Source organism: Lingula anatina, chromosome 1 (genome assembly GCF_051362555.1).
Source record: "Lingula anatina isolate TDL-2025a chromosome 1, LinAna3.0, whole genome shotgun sequence".
NCBI lineage: Eukaryota > Metazoa > Brachiopoda > Lingulata > Lingulida > Lingulidae > Lingula > Lingula anatina.
This window is the reverse complement of record NC_141767.1, coordinates 33,291,575-33,311,343: the sequence shown is the minus strand read 5'-3', so window position 1 is coordinate 33,311,343 and position 19,769 is coordinate 33,291,575. Positions and strand designations below refer to the sequence as shown.

General features: G+C 33.9%; 2 protein-coding genes across 4 annotated transcripts in view; one reads left to right on the top strand and one right to left on the bottom strand.

Moving 5' to 3' along the window:
- LOC106178688 (G protein-coupled receptor kinase 5) overlaps nucleotides 1-11,905 on the top strand; it is a 30,028-nt gene extending 18,123 nt beyond the window's left edge. The window contains exons 8-17 of one of the 2 annotated variants that reach the window (XM_086999139.1): nucleotides 183-373; nucleotides 675-712; nucleotides 991-1,080; nucleotides 1,589-1,677; nucleotides 3,283-3,402; nucleotides 3,673-3,801; nucleotides 4,042-4,179; nucleotides 4,901-5,035; nucleotides 5,872-5,902; nucleotides 7,214-11,905. In XM_086999139.1, the coding sequence (XP_086855265.1) occupies nucleotides 183-373; nucleotides 675-712; nucleotides 991-1,080; nucleotides 1,589-1,677; nucleotides 3,283-3,402; nucleotides 3,673-3,801; nucleotides 4,042-4,179; nucleotides 4,901-5,035; nucleotides 5,872-5,901 (960 nt within the window). In that variant the 3' untranslated portion in view covers nucleotide 5,902; nucleotides 7,214-11,905. The remainder of the gene's footprint in view (nucleotides 1-182; nucleotides 374-674; nucleotides 713-990; nucleotides 1,081-1,588; nucleotides 1,678-3,282; nucleotides 3,403-3,672; nucleotides 3,802-4,041; nucleotides 4,180-4,900; nucleotides 5,036-5,871; nucleotides 5,903-7,213) is intronic. The other variant, XM_086999140.1, reaches the window with a different exon arrangement.
- A 2,207-nt stretch (nucleotides 11,906-14,112) lies between these two features.
- LOC106178694 (alkylglycerol monooxygenase) lies at nucleotides 14,113-19,743 on the bottom strand. 2 transcript variants are annotated; one of them, XM_013561986.2, is made up of 10 exons: nucleotides 19,568-19,743; nucleotides 18,854-18,981; nucleotides 18,251-18,402; nucleotides 17,872-17,975; nucleotides 17,371-17,466; nucleotides 16,629-16,841; nucleotides 16,295-16,429; nucleotides 15,868-15,984; nucleotides 15,509-15,591; nucleotides 14,113-15,326 (listed from the first exon to the last, which is right to left on the bottom strand). In XM_013561986.2, exons 1-10 carry the CDS (start codon nucleotides 19,724-19,726, stop codon nucleotides 15,119-15,121), a joined length of 1,395 nt encoding a protein of 464 aa, XP_013417440.2. In that variant the 5' UTR covers nucleotides 19,727-19,743; the 3' UTR covers nucleotides 14,113-15,118. The 2 variants fall into 2 exon arrangements, with proteins under 2 accessions (XP_013417440.2, XP_013417441.2); XM_013561987.2 differs by lacking the exon at nucleotides 17,371-17,466 and adding an exon at nucleotides 17,221-17,316.
- Nucleotides 19,744-19,769: the final 26 nt, after the last annotated feature.

The window sequence follows — 19,769 nt, the reverse complement described above, 5'->3', positions numbered from 1 at the left end:
ACTTCAATAATTGAAGATTTTTCATAATTGTATTTTGTACATTTTTTTTCAAGGTACTGACCCTGTCTGTGTTAAATTTAATGATTTTTATGGGATGTTTAAATTGAATTAAACACTTACTTTTATGAAGTAAAAAGGAAATAGTATAATGTAAATTATCTTTGCATGTGTTCTAATTACAGGTTAGTTTAGCCTATGCATTTGAAACAAAAGATGCCCTGTGCTTGGTGCTAACTATAATGAATGGTGGGGACCTCAAGTTTCACATTCACCATATGGGAAATCCAGGATTTGAAGAAGAACGAGTCATCTTTTATGCAGCCGAGATAGCCTGCGGGCTCTCAGACCTGCATGCAGAAAGAATAGTATACAGGTAATGGCACGAATGCCTACTCAAAGAATAAGTATAGATAAAGACACTGACCCATTGATTTTTATAGAAAACCTAGCTGAAGTTTGTGCTGTTTTACATCTCTTGATTTAACTAACAAGGTACCTGATACCCTTTCCTACTTCTATGGATAATTCCATCAGTGACTGACTGTGAGCTTTGGCTTGATGATATTAATATGGGAAGATTCCGTTAACATAAATACTGTGATTAGGGATTGAGTTTAATTGGATTGAATGTATTTTCATGTTGTGAAGTCCTTAAATGCGGTGTTATTTTTTAGGGACTTGAAACCAGAAAATATCTTATTAGATGATTTTGGTGAGTCTCATTGCCTGTCTTTTCAATGTTAAGTAACCAACTATTGATCACTGTAGAGACTTGAGTATGGTATTATTAGGCATAATTCCAAAAAAATAAATAATTGCATTGAAATTGAATATATATGCAAGATGAGTAATCTTTTCGGATATCTCCTAGAACTGAAGGCAATGTAACAGTCACAATAATACATTTATATCAGAAAAATCTTTATTTTATTAAATTAGCCTCATTATATCAAAATGTGACTCACCCTTTGGTTCAATAAAACTTTAAAGGGCACTTAAGGATATCAGATTTGGGTCTAGCCGTGGAAATCCCAGAAGGAGAAACCATCCGGGGCAGAGTGGGCACTGTGGGATATATGGGTAGGTTCAGAATGTGGAATCCTTGGTTTTATCTTATAAACTGGGGAGAGAGGTTGGGGGGGGGGGGGGGGGGGAAATCCTGATTTGAACATTTTAAAGGAAACTTTTTATGTTTATTTTTTTATTTATTTATATATTCTTTGGTTTCTTTTATTGTTTCCATTTATTTAAAATTGTGTATCAAAGGATGTTTTGTGGTTTGGAGTTCTAATTTTTATTGGTGAAAACAGATTTGAGGCCATCTCTTGCCATTATCAGGCTCCCTTGCATGATTGTTTTTTAATCAGTTTATGCAATATGATCGTTGAAATCACCAAACTAGTTCAGTTTGAGACAAATGAATTGCCTCCATTCTTTTTATTATTTATTACATTAATTTATTTGTAAATTTAAATTTACATCTTTCTTTTTCATTTACCAATACTAGACTAAAATTGGTAACCATAAAATTAATATTGGTAAATATATTTAAATTGTGGAAGTAACATCAAGAATTTTTTATTTTCAGCCCCAGAAGTCATCAAAAATGAGCGCTATACATTCAGTCCTGACTGGTGGGGACTTGGGTGCATAATTTATGAGATGATTGAAGGACAAGTAAGTAAAACTAAAATTTAAAAAAAAAAAGATTTTTTTTTTCTAATTTTTGCCAAGGGACTAAGCATCTTTCTTTACCTATGAGACATGATGGCATTTTGACTCTTATTCAAAGAGCTTTGATTACCAGAATGACATACAGAAATAAAGTCAGTAATTAGATCCATGTAGCTGTCCAATCCTTATATATTATTGCTTCCTTTCCCATGTGGTGATCTTGCAAGTTAGTAGACCCAAATGTTTTTCCAGTAGGATCTGGTGTTTCGGTGATGTCCATTTGTAGTTATGTACAGACACAGATGTGTTTGTACATAAAGCCGTCACCTGCGTCTGTTGTCACAGTTGCCATCGTTGCTGTCGTTGCCGTGTACTTTCACTGATAACACGATAAGTGGAAAACAGTTTTACCTTTTGACTTGTTATATATTGCTTTCTTGTCATTTTATAATGTGTGTGTGTGGGTGTTTACATAGAAGCCTGCATGTATGCATGAGAAGTGGTGTGTCTGGTTTGGTGGAATGAAAAATTTGATGCTGTCAACTGTTTTGGGAGGCAATTTTATTAATTGCTTTTCATTGCATGCCTTGGTGAAAAATGTATGCAGTATTAGGCCTGTGTGTGTGTGGTGAACTGCATAGATGAATGCCATCACACAGCAAACATGAATTCATAACAGTGATATCATGCAACAAGTTTGTTGTTTATTGTTCAATGCATAGTTCAAATACAAATATGTTTGAGATAAGTTGCATTGTTTATCAAGACCAAAAGCAAATTTGTTCCATTTAAGGTAAGAACCTAGATAGAATATTTTAAAGAAAACTCAAAGGTTGTTGATTTACTTACTCTTTCCATTGTAGTTCATCTTTTCTTTTTTACTCAGGCCTTTACTAAACATCGCTAAGTAATATTGTATTGCCTTCACTTTTTATCAAAACATTCCAAGCAACAGAGCCTGACCAAAACACTATAATTGCCCAGTTTTACAAAAGAAACTTGAAAGTTCACTTAATCTCATTTAAGTTATTCTGACACCAGGGAAATCAGTAGTACATAGTAGCTAGTCCACTTCATTGAAAATATTGGGTCTGGTTTACTGAAAGTAAGGAGCGGCTAATGCATGTTCTATAGACTAATATAGCTGCTTCATTATGGTTGTCCACTGCAGATTTATCCTGGATTGAGATAGACCAATTTAGAAGTATTTGGTCTGAAAGACCATTTTCAATGAGTGCTGTTTTGTGAATCTGGAGTGATGATTAGGAGTTTTGCAGTTTCATTGTGTGTCCAGGTTTGGCGCTATTTACATGGGTGGATGTTTTTAGGATTATGGCTGATTTCAGGATTTTCAGTTTTCATTTTTGGTCATTTTTTCATATGGTTTAAATTGAGAAATTGCAAGGTACCTTTTCAGAGTTTTTAGTTTTCGTAACTTTCATCCATGTATTTACAGGCTACCATGCCACCCCACAACTAACAGTGCACCACTGTCTTCCAATTCCCAGTTTGATCACCCGACTGATGGCCTCCATGATTTTGTGGGAACAGAAATATGAAATTCTGAATCCTAAATATGCACTAAACTTTGATATATTATACTTCTAGGCCCCCTTTAGAGCTAGGAAGGAAAAGGTAAAAAGAGATGAAGTAGATAGGCGAGTGAAAGAAGACACTGAGTCATACTCTGAGAAGTTTTCTGAAGATGCAAGATCTATATGCATGCAGGTGAGAATAATTAGTATTGTATACTCTACATTGGTGGTCTGCTTCTTAAAAATGAGGATGGATTAGAAGAATTTAGTGTGATTTATGTGTTAATATGTGTTTTCCTGCCTTATGATTTATTTCCGTTGCAGTGAAAAGGGTAATGTAGTTGTCTTTTTACCTGTACTTTTTGATGAATTCAGCTAGTCTTAAAGTAAAGTAAAACTGTTACTGAAATAAAATGCTAGCAAAGTTTAGCAGTATTATTGACCTTTCCTCTGGATTTTTCAGCTTTTACAAAAAGATCCCAAGGAGAGATTGGCTTGTGGTGCTAAAGATGTGAGGTCTCACCCCTTTTTTAAAAATATCAATTTCAAACGTTTAGAAGCAGGAATATTAGAACCACCATTTGTACCAGATGTAAGTGGAAATACATGTGTTCTAAGCAAATTATGTCAGTTTAATATGTCTGTGTATGACTTTGATAAACAGCTTTAATTTCTTTATGAAAATACTCTTCAGAGCTTGCTTTAGTACTTCAATCTAGATTGGCTTCATGTTTTGACTTTTTGGAGTTTCAGTAGTTTACTTGGTGTATATGGAATTTTAACAAAAATTATTTATACAGAATAATATTGTTGTTATCCACACATTTTTTAGCCCAGAGCGGTGTATGCTAAAGATGTGTTAGACATAGAGCAGTTTTCCACAGTGAAAGGGGTCAACCTCGACACGACAGATGATGCTTTCTACACTAGATTTAGTTCAGGGTCCGTTTCCATACCATGGCAGAATGAGGTATACATTTTTTCATGCCCACGTTGGCATTAGTATTGTTTTTTTTTAAGACTGAACATTTTTTACAAAGTAAAAAAAGTTCAAAAATTGAGAAGTTGGAAAAAATTTTTCTAGCATTTTTCAGTTTCTTTGGCAGAATTAAATAGCCCTTTGCATTTAATAAACCATTGTGAACATTTTTGAGGAGTGGCATTGTTATTCATTGAATGTGTAGATCCAGTTTCCGCTGTTAATGATTGTGTTTTGACGGTGATTTTGGTGACTTATTATGCAGTTCTCTTCAAAACATTTAGTGAAGGACGAGTTCACATGAGAACTTGATCTATTAATAGACTAACTGACACCACATAATGAACATGTTGCTTAACATTGGTTTTAAGATTCTGAGTTTGAATGTGGTGGTCTGATGATATGTATTGACAGTGAAGACCATGCCCACACAGTAGATGAGGTGAAAACAGCTTGATTTTTTTGCCCTTTTCCAAACAGATCGCTCAACAAACAGTTGGTAATGTTTAACTTAATTAATATCAACTCACATAGGTTGAAAGAGAGAAGCTGCAAGACAGTTTTTATGTATAATTTCAAAAATTCATATATGTATTTAAAAATTTTATAATTAAAAAAAAGCATGCATCTGAACTCACGCAGAGTAGGTTACAGATAGAAATATCCATCTCATATGAAGAGTATGTACCATGAATGAAAATTGATGTTCCAGATGATAGAGACTGAGTGTTACCAAGAAATGAATGTATTTGGACAAGATGGTGGTCCCTCTCCAGATTTACTAGACGATGTTCCCCCTCCTCCACCTCAGAGAGGATTCTTTGACAGGTTATTTAGGAGAAGACGGGTGAGTTTGGATAATTATGATACTTGAAATCTTGTTGTTCAGTAAAATTGGTGTATGAAACCATTTTGCTATGATTAAGCTAATAATACATTGCATTATGGCAGTGCTGTTCATTTAAGGAGTGTATGTAAATGAAAAATGACATATCTAATTTTACACCTTTGAAATAGTAGCCATGTTTAACCTCAGGATAGCTTTTCATCTTTCCCTTGTGATTTTAACTGTTTGATATTGTGGCCTGGTTGAGTATGTAAATTAGTTTGCAAGTTGGTTCAAAAGTCCTAGCTTGCTTAGAATTAAAAAAAAAATGAAAGAAAACTAGATAAAAAGCAAAAGGTAAGTTATGAAAGAAAAAAAATATCTGTTTGTATCTGAAAGGTTAAATTATAATACAGGAATTATGTATTAGAGGTGGATTCGCATGTTTCTTTTTTTAGTATATAATTTTGCAGGCGTGTTTAGTCATGGATATTCATAGGTTGCATGCCAGGAAGTTCATTTATATTTGATTAGGTGTGCTAAAAATAAATGTCTAACAATTAGCTGTATTAAATAAAAAGAGGGGGGGTACTCTAAGTGCTAAGCTTGTTAAGAATTAAGTGCATAGGTCATTGAGAGAGGGAAAAAAACAAAACATGTTGGAATCAATAACAAATAATTGATGTCCTCAAAAAAAAAAAAAAAAAATTGCAGTTTTATAAGCTTTCATTTGCTGAATTCCACACGTTGAAAATTTAATTGTATTGCAATTTTCACGTGCTCAGAAGGCAAAGTTTCAGCATGGCCTTACATACCCGTGTGAATTTTAAATCTTGGCTTTTTTTTATGCATTGCAGTGCCTACCTTGTGCATCAGGCTCTAAATGAAGTAAGTGTTCATTGCAGACTTGAGCTGGCTGCCTGTCTTGATGATAAAGGTGCCCTCTCTTGTTTCAGGGAGGAGCCAAAATGTTTAAGCCATTCAAACTGGAGGTATACCTTCTAGATTCCTAGAAGATGTATCCTACCAAGCTTCACCCTATGACCCGAGGAATTATTTTCGTGCACAAAAAAATATGGCTAACTTAAATTTTGTCATGTCCTGTATGACATCCTCTTTTATTTAACTAACCCTTACTAAAATGTACGAGGCGTTTATTTATTTATTTCATTTTATTTATTTATTTATTCATTCATTTTGGGAGTCCATTTTCCTTTGTTTCATCAAAATCTAAATAGGTGGTCTGGGGTTTTTGCAAATACAATCTTTCTTTTCTACACATCCTCTAACTCCACTGCCCCCTCCTCCCTTCCAGAAATAAAAGCTTCGGTGGAAAGTGCTTATGGCTTGGTGTTGGCTTATTTGATGAGGCATGGGCAAGACAAAGGGTCCAAAAACCCAAGAGAGTCAGTTTTTTTTTTTTTTTCAACCATCTCATTTTTCATATAAGACAATAATTGATGGTGTCACATATGTAACTGTCATTGACTTAAATTACATATTCATGTTTGGTAAGATAAACTGGAGGAGATAGGCTATAAGATTGTACTTTATAGTTGGGTAATTACACATTTTGAATTATGTGATTATTTAGGCAATCAGTTGAGTGCATATATGTGATAAAATATATGTTCCTTTTATCTTTATTGTTTTACAGAGTTTTTGCTGTATTTTTGTTTTGCATGTTTTGTTTTGGTTGTCAGATAGTTTATTTATTTTATCCACTTATACCACACTTTCGTAGAAAGACATTCCTTCAGCAAGAATATTTTAAACTGTATCCAATGTATTTTTTCCAGAGAATTTTTTGTATGTGTTGGAGCAGATGGAGAGTTTGTTGTCATTATCAAATACTATGGGAAACATGAATGTAAAGTAGTTTTTGGTATCTAAAAAAAAAACAAAACAAAAAAAAAACAAAAAAAAAGTGTATAAAAGTGCCTGTAAGAATGCCAATTTACTATCCGCAATTGGTGAAAGGTTGTTTTAGTGCTTTAAGGCATTTCTTCCAGGTTCCCAGTATCCATTTTGTGTAGGAATTTTCGGATCCTGGTTGCTTATTAGAAGATCACTTTCTCTGCATGCATATTTATACTGAACATAAACATACAAGTAACAAAAAAGTTTGTTTGCATTTATTTATGTATTTATTATTATTATTATTAATATTTTGAAAATGTCCTTTTCTGTTATTTCTAGTTACAAGAGCTGTCATGACATCTGACACCCAAGTGCTGTTGTTTCTGATCTCTAAACCTGTGACACACTGGCTATATGAATGTGGTCCTGTGCTCATCCATTCCATGCATTGCCAGCATGCTGCACTCGTGTACTCCTGAAGTCATACCAGTATAAACCCTGTCGAACCAACCATGGAGCATTATATTGCACATCACTCAGGCACCCGCGTCTGTCTACTCCTATCATTTCAAACGGAGACTATGTGATGTTTGTGTTTATAACTGTTATTTATTCCTTTAAAACTATTGCACAATCAGACCAGAAGGCCATCTCTTCCCCCCACTGAGTGAGGGTTATTCTTAGGGGCAGAAGAGGCCACCAAAGAACAAGAACATTGGCTGTTCAACACTAGATGTCACTGTGGATCAAACGGTATAATACGCCATTGGCAAATATGGTGGAAGAAGTGGAGGGCACATTGACGCCACTGGAGGAGGATCTGAAGCTCTGAAACCATGAAGTCAAAGTATTATACAGTGGAACAATTTCCATGGCACAATTTTTTTTTTTTATCTGTTATCTGTGTGTTTAGTGAGGCAAGTTCCCATGCCTAATGAATGTACCATTTCATTTATATTGTATTGTTTCTCTAATGATCAATGATAGCACACTAGATATCAAGATAGTATAAATGTGTTACCATTTATTAGGTTTGATTCTTGGTAGGTAAGGTAGGTAGATGAAAATTACTTGTAATAACTAAATTATTCATCTTGTCAAGAGACGTAAGTACAATTTATATTATGTATGGTATCTTCATAATTGAATATTTTGCTATGAGTAAAAGGCCTTTGTAAAATACTAAATGTTATTGTCAAAGACAGAGAAAGATTTGGCATCATGGCAGTTAAACAGCTATAAAAATAATTTAGGGTTTGTTATTTATTAATTTCTGTTGAAACACAGAAAACTTTTCACAAGGCAACTTCAAAGGTTTGTGAAAAGTTTGTTTGATCAGTAGTGCAGTTTTATTTTTATGTGCAGTCACAGTAGTAACTGGACATATAGCCATCATCGTCATGTCTGCATCACCTGAGATGGAAATCTCAAAGTCGCCGTTTTGTCTATAGCAAATTTGAGTTTCCTTTAAAGACAAAAATGCAGTGTATGGATTAAAAATGGCTTTTTTCAGCTTTTGCATCAACATTGTCTCAGTAATGTCTAATAAACTCCTAATCCATTTACTTCAATCTTGCTGAAGTCACCTGTAGGATTAAAATGGATATCATTGCCTTGAATAGACCTGTTTTTTTTTTAATTTTTTTTTTAACCTTATCCCGCCACTTTTTGTAATCATTACCATGTGTTTCCCTTTTGTTACAATGCTGCTATGGGATTATATTGGAAGTAGACATTTTTAATTGTTTACAACTTGTTGTAATCAGTTAGATCACAATTGAGGTCAATGCAGAGAAGCCCTGGTTCGTTCATTCATTTACTTTTTTATTGCATGCATGATTTCTGGCATGTGTTAAACTGTATTGCAATTTTACTTGTTGAATATCTGGAAAAATGATTTTCTTTCATACCTGCCGTAAGCATTTGGGCTAAAATACAAGTTAAGCTAAATTAAGAGTTGGTTTCATCAAATAAATATTTCTTAAGTTTCGCCTTTTTATAAAACTGTTTGTTTAGTTTGCATTGTGGCCTTGTCCTTTGTCAATTCTGAGTATTTTCTGAAATGTGCTATTACCTAGTGACTTGATTCTTATGCTGGGCTGTACATATGCCAGCTTTTGCTGGCTAATATTCATATGGATTGACTTTTGAGAACTTGATCAATGAGATTTTAGATCTGTATGATGTTATTTATTTTTTCTTTTATTCATAAATTATGTTTAAAAAAGAGAAGGAAAACTTAACGAAAATAGTCCCAATCATCCAAAACTTTTTGAAATCCTAGTTTTCAGATTTCCTTTAAATTTATCCATAACTTAGCTTCATCTGTGAAGGCTGTAGCTATAATTTTGCAATGGTGGTTGTTCTTTTGGATATTTATCAAAACTGATTTTAAACTGGTGCTTATTAGTTATGACAGTGATTCACAATTCACCAGTGTGTCTTCACACTGTGGGAGTTGCTTATCAGTGTTCAATTTGTTGAGCGTCCTCCATAGTAAATATAAGGGTGGAATTGTTATAATTGAATATCTGGTGCTTTCCTTATAGGTACTAATTTTAAAAATTATGTATGGAACATTATTCATAAAGTTGAATAATTTCAAACTTAATTTGAATAAGCAAGCAAATGTTATATTTTCTATAATTCATTTGTAGTGCTATTTTTGCATGAAAGAGGTATTGCATAGGTTGTCTTTGTAAAAGTTAGCTCAGGTGCAAAGGAGGAAGGGACTCAATTAACTTAATATGAGAAGAAAGGGCAGCTTATTTTCTCTTAGTCAAAATAAGTCTGATAACCCCATCTTCTTTGTTGGGACATTATTTTTACAAAGTTGAAAATATTGTAGATTCTCTTGATTTACTAAATATTGTAGTTATGTATTGTGAAAGGAAAATAGAGAAAACAGATCCAACTCTTTATATTGATGTTATTCTCAATCCTTTTGGTGTTTCAGTAAATTCAAAAGTGTAAGTGTCAACAGAGAGATGTTGTTAAGATATATCATTACCAGTTTTATATATCTAAATGTTTCAATTTGTGCATTACGAAGTAGCATTGTGAATTGCAAAATACAAAAACATGTTATAATAAGTATGAATTGAATGGTTGGATATCACCAGGAGCTATACCCCAAAACACAAATCCTAAGGTACATTATACCCACTGAAATCCAGTGTACTCCATTACTGGGGATTGTGGCATAACATTATATTAGATAAGGTGACTTTTACAGAGATCAACCTGTCTTCTAAGCTAAGTGCATTTTGCAGTCTATTAGTGAGACTTGAATATTTAAATTGTTAGTAAAAAAATATGAAATACTCGATGCTATTACAAAATTGAATAATTGTAAGAAAACTGAGACAGTCATCTTTGTAGCTTCGTGTACAAACAGATGAAAACTCTCAGCCTCGCCTTTTGAAAACACTCAGCAAAGTACAATCTTGATAATATATATTTCGGTGTTTTGTAAAATTTGCAAAATAAAGGTTAGCCATGCACCCAAATATTAATACCGAATATATTGATTTTGTCTCATTTTATGCTTTTTTGTTGTCACTGTCTTATTTCATAGCAGAGTCTAACTGGTCAACTTAGCAGTGCTAGCTGTACATGCGTATAATGAGCAGCTATATCTTAATAAATATAAGCATGAACAACATGTAAGAGAGCTTTTCCATTGCCTATTGTGCATTGCCAAAACATACTAATATATGAGCCATAGAATTGGATAAGGTGCTTCACTTATAGTCATGAAATACAGTACATGGTTGTTGGATCCGAAGTCGTGCTTTTGAATGAAGTTTTGTCTCGGTGAAAATTAGTCTGATAACACAGTCCCCTTTTACAGACAAAAATGAAAATATTGTAGACTTTCTTGATACACAAAATATTATAGCAATGCAAGATTATGATTTTGGTAGAGTAAAAATATCCATTGATAAATATGTGCAACTTTTGTGTAATAGTTATTTTGTGGACACTTGTATGAAAACCCTCAGAAGATTTGAGAAATTTTCCAAATAGGAGTATATCAACTCTTTTTTTTTTTTTTTAATTATTGGGAAGCAGTTAAACCACATTGATAATATAGTACATTGTAGCTAATATTGTACAAAGCAAGGTATTTGTGGGATGAGGATAAAGCAAGGCAGGTCACTTTGCTTTCAATTCATCTAGGTGTTATTAGGTATATTTATGTATGATAAGTAGTGTTTTAAATCAATCTATTTATTCTGTAGTATTGTAATATTGAGAATTATTGTGTTATTTATATTCATTCAGAACATACGTGTACATGTTTCGATAATTATACAATCTTGTGTTCTTGTATAACCATACAAATTATGAAAGATATTCAGTTCAGTTTATATTTTTCAGCACTTTGCAATTTTTTCTAGGAACAGAGGTTTGCCTTGGGCCATCATAGCAAATGTTATGACGTAAAGTCAGCTCATGATTAGGGTTCTGTTTCAATATAATCTCAACTTCTGTGGAAAAAAAAGAAGTAAAAGTTGCTTGTCAGTTCAACTAGCTGCTACACTATTGATGAAAAAAAAGATAAAAAATCAGAAATTAATATTGAGATGGTAATGAGATTAACATTCAAAGTAGTTTTGATTAACAAAAAAAATATAACTGCAAATAAATTGTGTTGGAGATTGGGTATAGTGTACAGGCATTGGCGACACCATTAAGCTGGCTAAACAATATAGGGTTATGGTATGTGCGTAATATTAAAATGTCCTGGGTCTTTTTTTTATTCTCACTGAAAGTAAGAACTGTTATGCCACTATTTGGTTAGTTTCTAAAAAGAATATTGAAAGGCAGTCATAACATAGAGCTGGAACCAAACTGAATGAATGGAACAATATTTTTGTACTGTTGTTTTATTTATCTATTATTAATATTATTATTATTAAGTCTTGTAGAGTACTTGTGTAATACATTGTGCAGTCATCTTCCATTATAGTGTCATGTTACGGAAGTTTCAATCAACTCAAATAAAATTTGTTTTATATGACAATACCTTTGAGTTTTTTTTTCCTTATTGATTAAGAGCAATGTTGTAAGACACCAGAATATCAATTTGCAGTTTTCAACAAAACTACCGATTTGCGAGCTGGATCCCAAGATGATATTTAAAACCGGAATTACTAAATAGGTCTGGTGCAGGGGACCAAAACAACTGATACATATACATGGCCATCATTAGGGAATAAGTAAAGTTTTAATCTTAGTGGATGATTGATGACACACACTGGTCATTTAAATTGCATGAACTCCAGAAAAGAGTTCCATTTAATGTAAGTTAATTTGATATCTTTTATTTCCAAGAATAACTCAGCAAATTATATATTTTAATATTGTGTTGCTGAAGCAGCATGTGGTTTGGGCGCCATGGTTTGAGGGACCCAGTCTTAATGCAAGCAGTTTTATCAAACTTGGCCACACACATCTACACTGCAAAGAGTATATCCCTGTTTTTTTAATTTTTTTGAGACTTGTCTCAGACAACATAATCCTAGGTTTATTTTTGTGTTTGTCTAGCATCACTCTTGGACAAATATTAAGCAGATTATTTGTCCAAGCATCATTATAGCATTCCTGTGTAGAGGAAGACCATTGACGCATTCAGAACAGTGGACTAACTAGTCCGCGGGTCAATTATGGCCGACCCACTTGAATACTTCCCCACAGGGAATCTATTCTGATATTCAGTGTCTATGGGCAGATAAGATGGCAAGCTTTTTAGTGGGTTGCCATATTTGATCTGCAGACTAGTTAGTCCACTGTTCTGAATGCTGTCCATGTCTAAGGCTCTATTCCCAGAGCTTTTAGATCGATCTATCCCCGCGGGGAGTCTCACTAGATTACTGTCAGATAATCCGGGTTAAATGTCCCTCCCGCCTACTACAAGCTGTAAGGGGGTAATTAACTTTCGTGTCTGCTCGGCTGATAGCTATTTAGCGTGAACCCCCAGGGAGTTAGGTCGATCTAAAGTAGATCAATCTAATCTCTGGAAATGGGGTCTAAGCCAGCAGTCTGGTCAAGTTGTTTGGTCACAATCTGGCATGGCAACATACCACGGCATTGCGAAGATAATCCCTCAGCTGCCTTAATTAAAGACTGGGCTCAGACAACATAATCTTGGCATCATCTTCCTGTCTGTCTGGCCTGGCCATCAGGCCTGTAGCCAGAGGGGGGGGGGGGTTCGAGAGGTTTGAAAGAACCCCCCATTTTGCCGGGAAAAGGTACCCGCTGGGTAAAATTTTATCTAGGTACACGAAGGTTTTGTGGTAATAGGTCCACTTTTTCAGAAAAAAAACACTCCTTTTAAAATTGCTTGCTATGGGCCTGTACATTGATGTGTAGAGCAAGGCCATGCCTAAGTGTTAGGGCTGATGTTAGCACAAATGATTTGTATTTTAATAATCACTGCCCTGTATTGTAGAATGCAGGTCAATTACATCTATTACTTCCCCTGCCCCCCCTCTATAGTTTCCCCTTCTGAAAAATGTTTAAAAAAAGCATCATTCTCACTTTTTAAAATCTTACTGAAAATACAACTATTATAATGTTTAAGACTTTTTGGGTAGCAAAAGTGAATTTTTTTTTTAATGTCATTTGAAAATCGATAAGGAAGAGTACCAAAAATCTACATGGTCACTTGCTACAAAGGTATGCATACCAGGAGTGTTAAGATCTTCAATGTAGTTGAAAATGTGCAGTAGACAATTTGCAATGATCTGCAGCTGATAACTCACAATGTGTTTGTTGTGATAATTGGATGTGCTTTTCATGGCAAGTTTGTTTTACATCAGTGGGTCCTTGGAAGCAAGCCGACCCCCCCCCCCCCCCTTGTTGGGTTCAGGGCCCAGTAAAGGAGCCTGAAAATTTTGTTTTGTAGAGGGCAAACAATGCCATTTGGTACAGTTACGGACTATGATTCAGCTAGTCAAAATTCTAATTTGGTGTTATTTTTTTCAGAAATCAAGGGGGGGGGGGGTCAGAACCCCCCTGACACCCCCTTAATACACCACTGATATGAGTTTTACAGCTTGAGGACAATGGAAACCCACGTCTCCTCTATCAGCATGTCTCTACTTTTCCCACATACTTCACAATAATGGCAAGTTTCCAATGACCTCAGAAGCTCTTGGTGCATTAATAATGGGACTGTTAACCAAATGAGTTCCTAAAGGAAATTCAGATTATGAAAATTAACACCTTGAAAACATTGTATCTTTTATTAGAAATATAAATTTACACATTTTATCACTGATTTTACAAAAATAAACATATTTTAATACAATTGTGAGCAATGACAAGCAATTGTGCTCCAATGTTTAAACATGAAATTTGTTGTACTAAAAACTGGTGGATATATTATTTTTATGATGTTTATGCTCATAATGGAACCTGATGTAAATATAACATCCCCAACAATTTAGAATTCTTGATCAAGCATGTAATTCCAGGCCCGTAGCCAAGGGGGAGAGGGGGGGGGGATAAGTAAAAGTTGATAGCAATAAGTAAAAGCTCCACTTTTTCAAAATAATAAAATTACTGGCTACAGGCCGGAGTACCATATAGCACACAAGGACACAACCATTAACTTCTTTATCAGTGGTCAAAAAATTAATTAAATTAAGAAAGACCAACTAAACCACTAAAAATTTATATTGATAACTGAGTAAGACATTTCTTCTATATGAAAACCTCAAAGAGAATAACCAACAGTAATGATATCAATTATATGTGATTGGAAACACTGCATCTATCATCTGTTATCTAATAATCCCATATGAATGTGATTAAACACCAGAGTAAAAACTATCAAAGGAAATGACAATATTCTGTAAATTTGGCACTCTACTTGATGATTCTTAGAATATGACAATTATCACCAGTCACTTGAGAAATCATGAGCGCTGTTATGCTAGGTACGTTATACATGACAGTAATACTTAGTAAATTTCAGCAGAGTATATGGTAATGAATATTAATATACAACATCTTTGTGACATAACTCTGGCTGCAGTCAATAAATCACATCATCTTTTTATTCAGTGTAAATCAAACTTTGTCTGGATGCTAATTTAATTCAATTTACGCTTATTTTTTCTTATCCTGACCTTAATTATACCTTTTACCAGTACAACAGGTTTGAAAAATGAGTCAGATTGACATGTTTTAAAATAAAGCATACTGGGTACAGGACCATGAAACACTACTATTTCAACTCTGTTTTTGCTGTTCTTTTTCATTCTTTGGACTCATGAGCATCCTTACAGCCTGCAGACCCCAGAGACATGCAGAAAACAGAAAATACCACTGGATCAAGTGCTGCCAGACTGGACGCTCCTCCAACCTGCCCCTTGTGAGGTAAAGATCACAAGCAACAAACAGCACACAGCGAAAACATTCCAGGAATGGCGCATAAAATCTACAACAAAAATTATGGAAAATAAAGAACAGACAGAAAAATAAAGGTAAGAGGTCGCTTAATTAAAAAGGTACAATACTGGTATGATGTACTACAGGAATCATTATATTTGTAGAAGAGTTAAAACTGTTCAGTCTTTTCCAATGTGGCAAGGAAATTTTTTAAAGAAATGTCTAAATTACCTGTTATCAAATAGTGCTCCAAAACACGTCAGAGACAGCACAATGTAAGCAATGAAACATGCAACATTTAGTTGACTTAATCCCTAAAAAGAAAAGAAGGCACAAATTTCAATGAGTTACAGGTTAAGAGGTGTACTTTTTCTTCTTCATCGTACTGCTGAAACCTTATTTCGCTATCATGGATTTATATGCTGGCATGTTCTTTAGCATCATATATGTTCTCGTGGTTTAAATACTGATCATTCAAAGTGTTTGTGTCCAGTGTAAAAGCACCATTGTGCTCATTCTGATTTTTTTTTTTTTCAAATAAAAAATTTTCATAAGATTTTCTTGTTGTTAAAAATTCAGAGATCACTTACACTTTTCCTAGCTACCAGTTCCTGGTAACCAATCAAAACCAGCAAATAATGACTCAGCACAAATAAACTCAATGACAAAGGCAGTCCACTGTCATACTTCTTTACAGGTGCCTTTACCTAAAATAGACATTAAATACTTTCTACAAAATTGATAAATATTATTGTCTTCTGTGACAAATAAACTGCTGACAGACAGTACATGATTGACAAGGTCATATTTGATCCACGGATCTGTAAGTTTGCTGTACGTTCTGAATGCATTCTAAGGGTGCTAGTACGAAGGATAGCTACACAGTATCTTCAAGTCTCAACCCACTGGCCATATCAACCCACAGCATTTCTCATAAAATATCACATCTGAGATTTACCTGACAAAAATGCATTTACCTACACTGTATTTGTCCTGATGAAGTGCCAGTTTACTTACCTTTGGAATGTCTTCTATGTTCCCAAGCCTAGGTTTACCAGGTGCCCAACCTGGTCCTTTAACTAGGGATGAGACCTTGTCACTTAGATTGTCAAATTCCCATAATCTGCTCCACAAATATTTTACATAACCAAACTAAAAATTAAAAGATGGAAACAATATCAACAGAGAGCTTGACATACACTTTTACACCAGACTGAGCTGGTGGAAACGATCTGTGATAAATAATAATTATATGCTCTTTTTCCATATACAGCTTTATCACATAGGAGAAAAAAAATTTACAGCTCGAGCAGTTCACTGGCGGATTTATATATATACATATAAAACAAACCTGTGCTTCTATAGGGTTAAATGTGTTGATTGGGTGTGTGAGTCCGTACACCACCTCCTCATTCTCAGCCTGGAAGGTTCCGAACAGACGGTCCCAAATTATTAGAGTCCCAGCATAGTTTTTGTCTATACAGTATGGATTCCTGCCATGGTGAACTCGATGGTGACTTGGGGTGTTCAAAATCCACTCGAGGGGCCCTAAGGATTTTATCATCTGTAAGAACAAAATGCTCAATTATACTGTAAATACTACAAATGAGAAACAAATGCAGAACACGATAATTATTACAAAGATTAATACAATATTTATAATAAATGCGTATCAATATTCAAATATGTGTAATAAATATGTTGCCATCATCCCAATTTGTAAAGAGGCAAACTTTTGATGTCATCTAAATGGAATAAAACCTGTCTGATAACGTATATTGGGGTGCAAATTAATTAAACAGAGAACATATGTAAAATATGTAGTATGAAAAATTTATGTAAAAGCAAATTTTAACAATTTTTTGATAAAAGTTCAAGGAAGAGAAGTTATTTAGTCAAAAACACAAAATAATACATAATAGTATATATACATTGTAACTTACCAGAGTATGAATCCAAAACTGATAAATTGTATTAAATTCAACATGCATAAGATATATGGACGGTGGGACACACAACGCTAAAGGCAAATAAAATATCTGAAAGCAGGATTATGAAGAGAAAAATCAAGCAAAAAATTTTTCGTGATATACCTCATTGTGTATCCAAAACTGGTAGAGAATATTAAACTGGAGGTGAGCTACAAAAATTGCTGGAGGAACAATCAAGGCTAAAGGAAGGTAAAATACCTGAAATGTAATTTCATGAAACAAAGTTTCAATTGCGCATATCCAAATATTAATTTGATATAAAAGTTCTAAATTGATGAAAGGTCAATCTATCTCCCAAATTAATGTGAACATATGGATTTCGTTAAGGTTGACAAAATGACCAAAAGAAAACTGAACTTTACCGATTAAAATCTAAGAATACACAGTTTTTTAAATATATTTATGTATTCAATATTCTTGTGTACCATTTAAGTCATATTTACTATCAAAATAAAAATAACCACTGTACAGTAAAAACTGATAAATTAAAAAAATATATTTTACTGACAATTCAACTGGCTAGGATACAGAAAATCAATATGATAATAACTAGTCACAATTATACTTTTCTAACAAGTTTGATACTAAATCCTGTCAACTTACCCAAGAGAGGTACCTCTGCAAAATTGACTGTCTCAAAGCTGTGCTCAGGTTGTAGTCCTCAGCACTGTGGTGAGTCTGGTGGGATGCCCACATAAAGTTGACCTCTGAAAATAACCCAGATATCATTTCAATCCAACAGCATCACAGGAAACAAAAAAAAAAAATTCATCTGTTCAGGTTTAAGTTGTACATGCAAAAAGATAACAAAAATGAGTTGTCTTTTGTAAAAAATGGACAAAAAATAGAAGAATCAGTTGTTGCATCTCTAGATAAAGACATAATATAAAAAAATTAAGAGTATACAGAATTGCTGCATTTTTATCATTTAAATGATTGCATTATTATTTTCTTCTGAATACATGTATGAAAATGTCTTTACCATGTGCCATTCTATGAAACCAGTAATAGCCGAAGTCAACAGCAATGAAGCACAGCCACCAAGTCCAGGCAGAGTTCCACGGCAGTTCATAGAGACAGAATCTTTCATGTACCCAAACATATCCAGTTATTTCAATTCCTCTCATCAATAACCTATAAATGTCAATTAATATAAATCATTTAACAGACCTTCAAGATGGGACACACTTGTTATCCAGTCAGGAAAGTGGGGAACAACTAAGTCCCATGTGCTCAGAATTTGTATACTGCTCAGTAGATGTTCAAATGAAATATGAAAACTGACCAATAATTGAAAATCTGACTAATCAGTCTGTAGGGCCTCTGTCAATCATCTTTTTTCTTTTCATTTCTTTTAACCAAATTTCTCTACCCATGTATAATTTGTTATTGTATTTTGAAAGTTTTGTGTATGAGGGTTAATTCCAAGTAAAAAAATATAATGGAACAAACCAACAATACAACATGATAAAAGTATAGTGAGATATAATAAGTAGCAATTTTCATATTTATATATATTATATTTTCATAATAACAAACTGTTTAAGATAATCTTCTGCATGCTTTGGAGAACTTTTTTACTCACAATGGTAAAAGTGAAATTAAGCCAGCTCCAGCTGAAGTAATGGCATCGTTTATCCGTAAAACCTGCTTGCCTGTTAACAGCCCGACCACCACTTCCAAGGCAACAGCAAATACAAAGAATGGAACAGCCTATGTATGGTAAGAAAAGTCTTCTAACGATGATAAAAATTTGATTGTTTTCTTCAGAAATTAAGCATCATTAATGTTATCAAAGTACTGGTACTTTGATGAAGGGCTAAATTGATATCATACTTCGATGGTGAGAATTAATTTCTTCGGTCTCTTCAGAAAATAATTAACTTTTTAGGAACCTTTAAGTGATTTGCAATAAAAAATAGATATTGAAATTCTGAACAAATGTTATGAACTGCACTATACTGCATGATAACAAAACACATGGAGTAAATAAAATTAACAATTTAACACACTACATGTACTGTATAGTGCACTAGCTGTTACATGTACAACATACTCATGAACATTATTTATTATTATTTTATTATAAAATTTTAATAAGGAAAATATCATCACTGCATGCCTTCACACAGCTATCTGAACTATTTGTACTTTGCCATCGGTAACTGCTTGCCCTTTATACTTAGTGATAAATGCACTATATATGTGCCAGTGCACAATTGCATAACAACAGACAGACAGTTGCAATTACTGATCGCTATGTATATTTACTGTTTTTCACAAGACACTTATTACTTACATCCTCGATGTAATGAGGGACATCATCAACATTTTCAAATGACGTTTCATTAGGTGTAACGGCATAAAACAGCCTCCTAATCCCAGTGGACATAGGCACCTTCATCAGAGACGTCATCTCGAGGGTGTTGTGTTGTGATAGTGAGCCCTGATTTTGCATTGACCTATTTTGAAAGGTCAGGTCAAGGTCACGTATGAAGGAA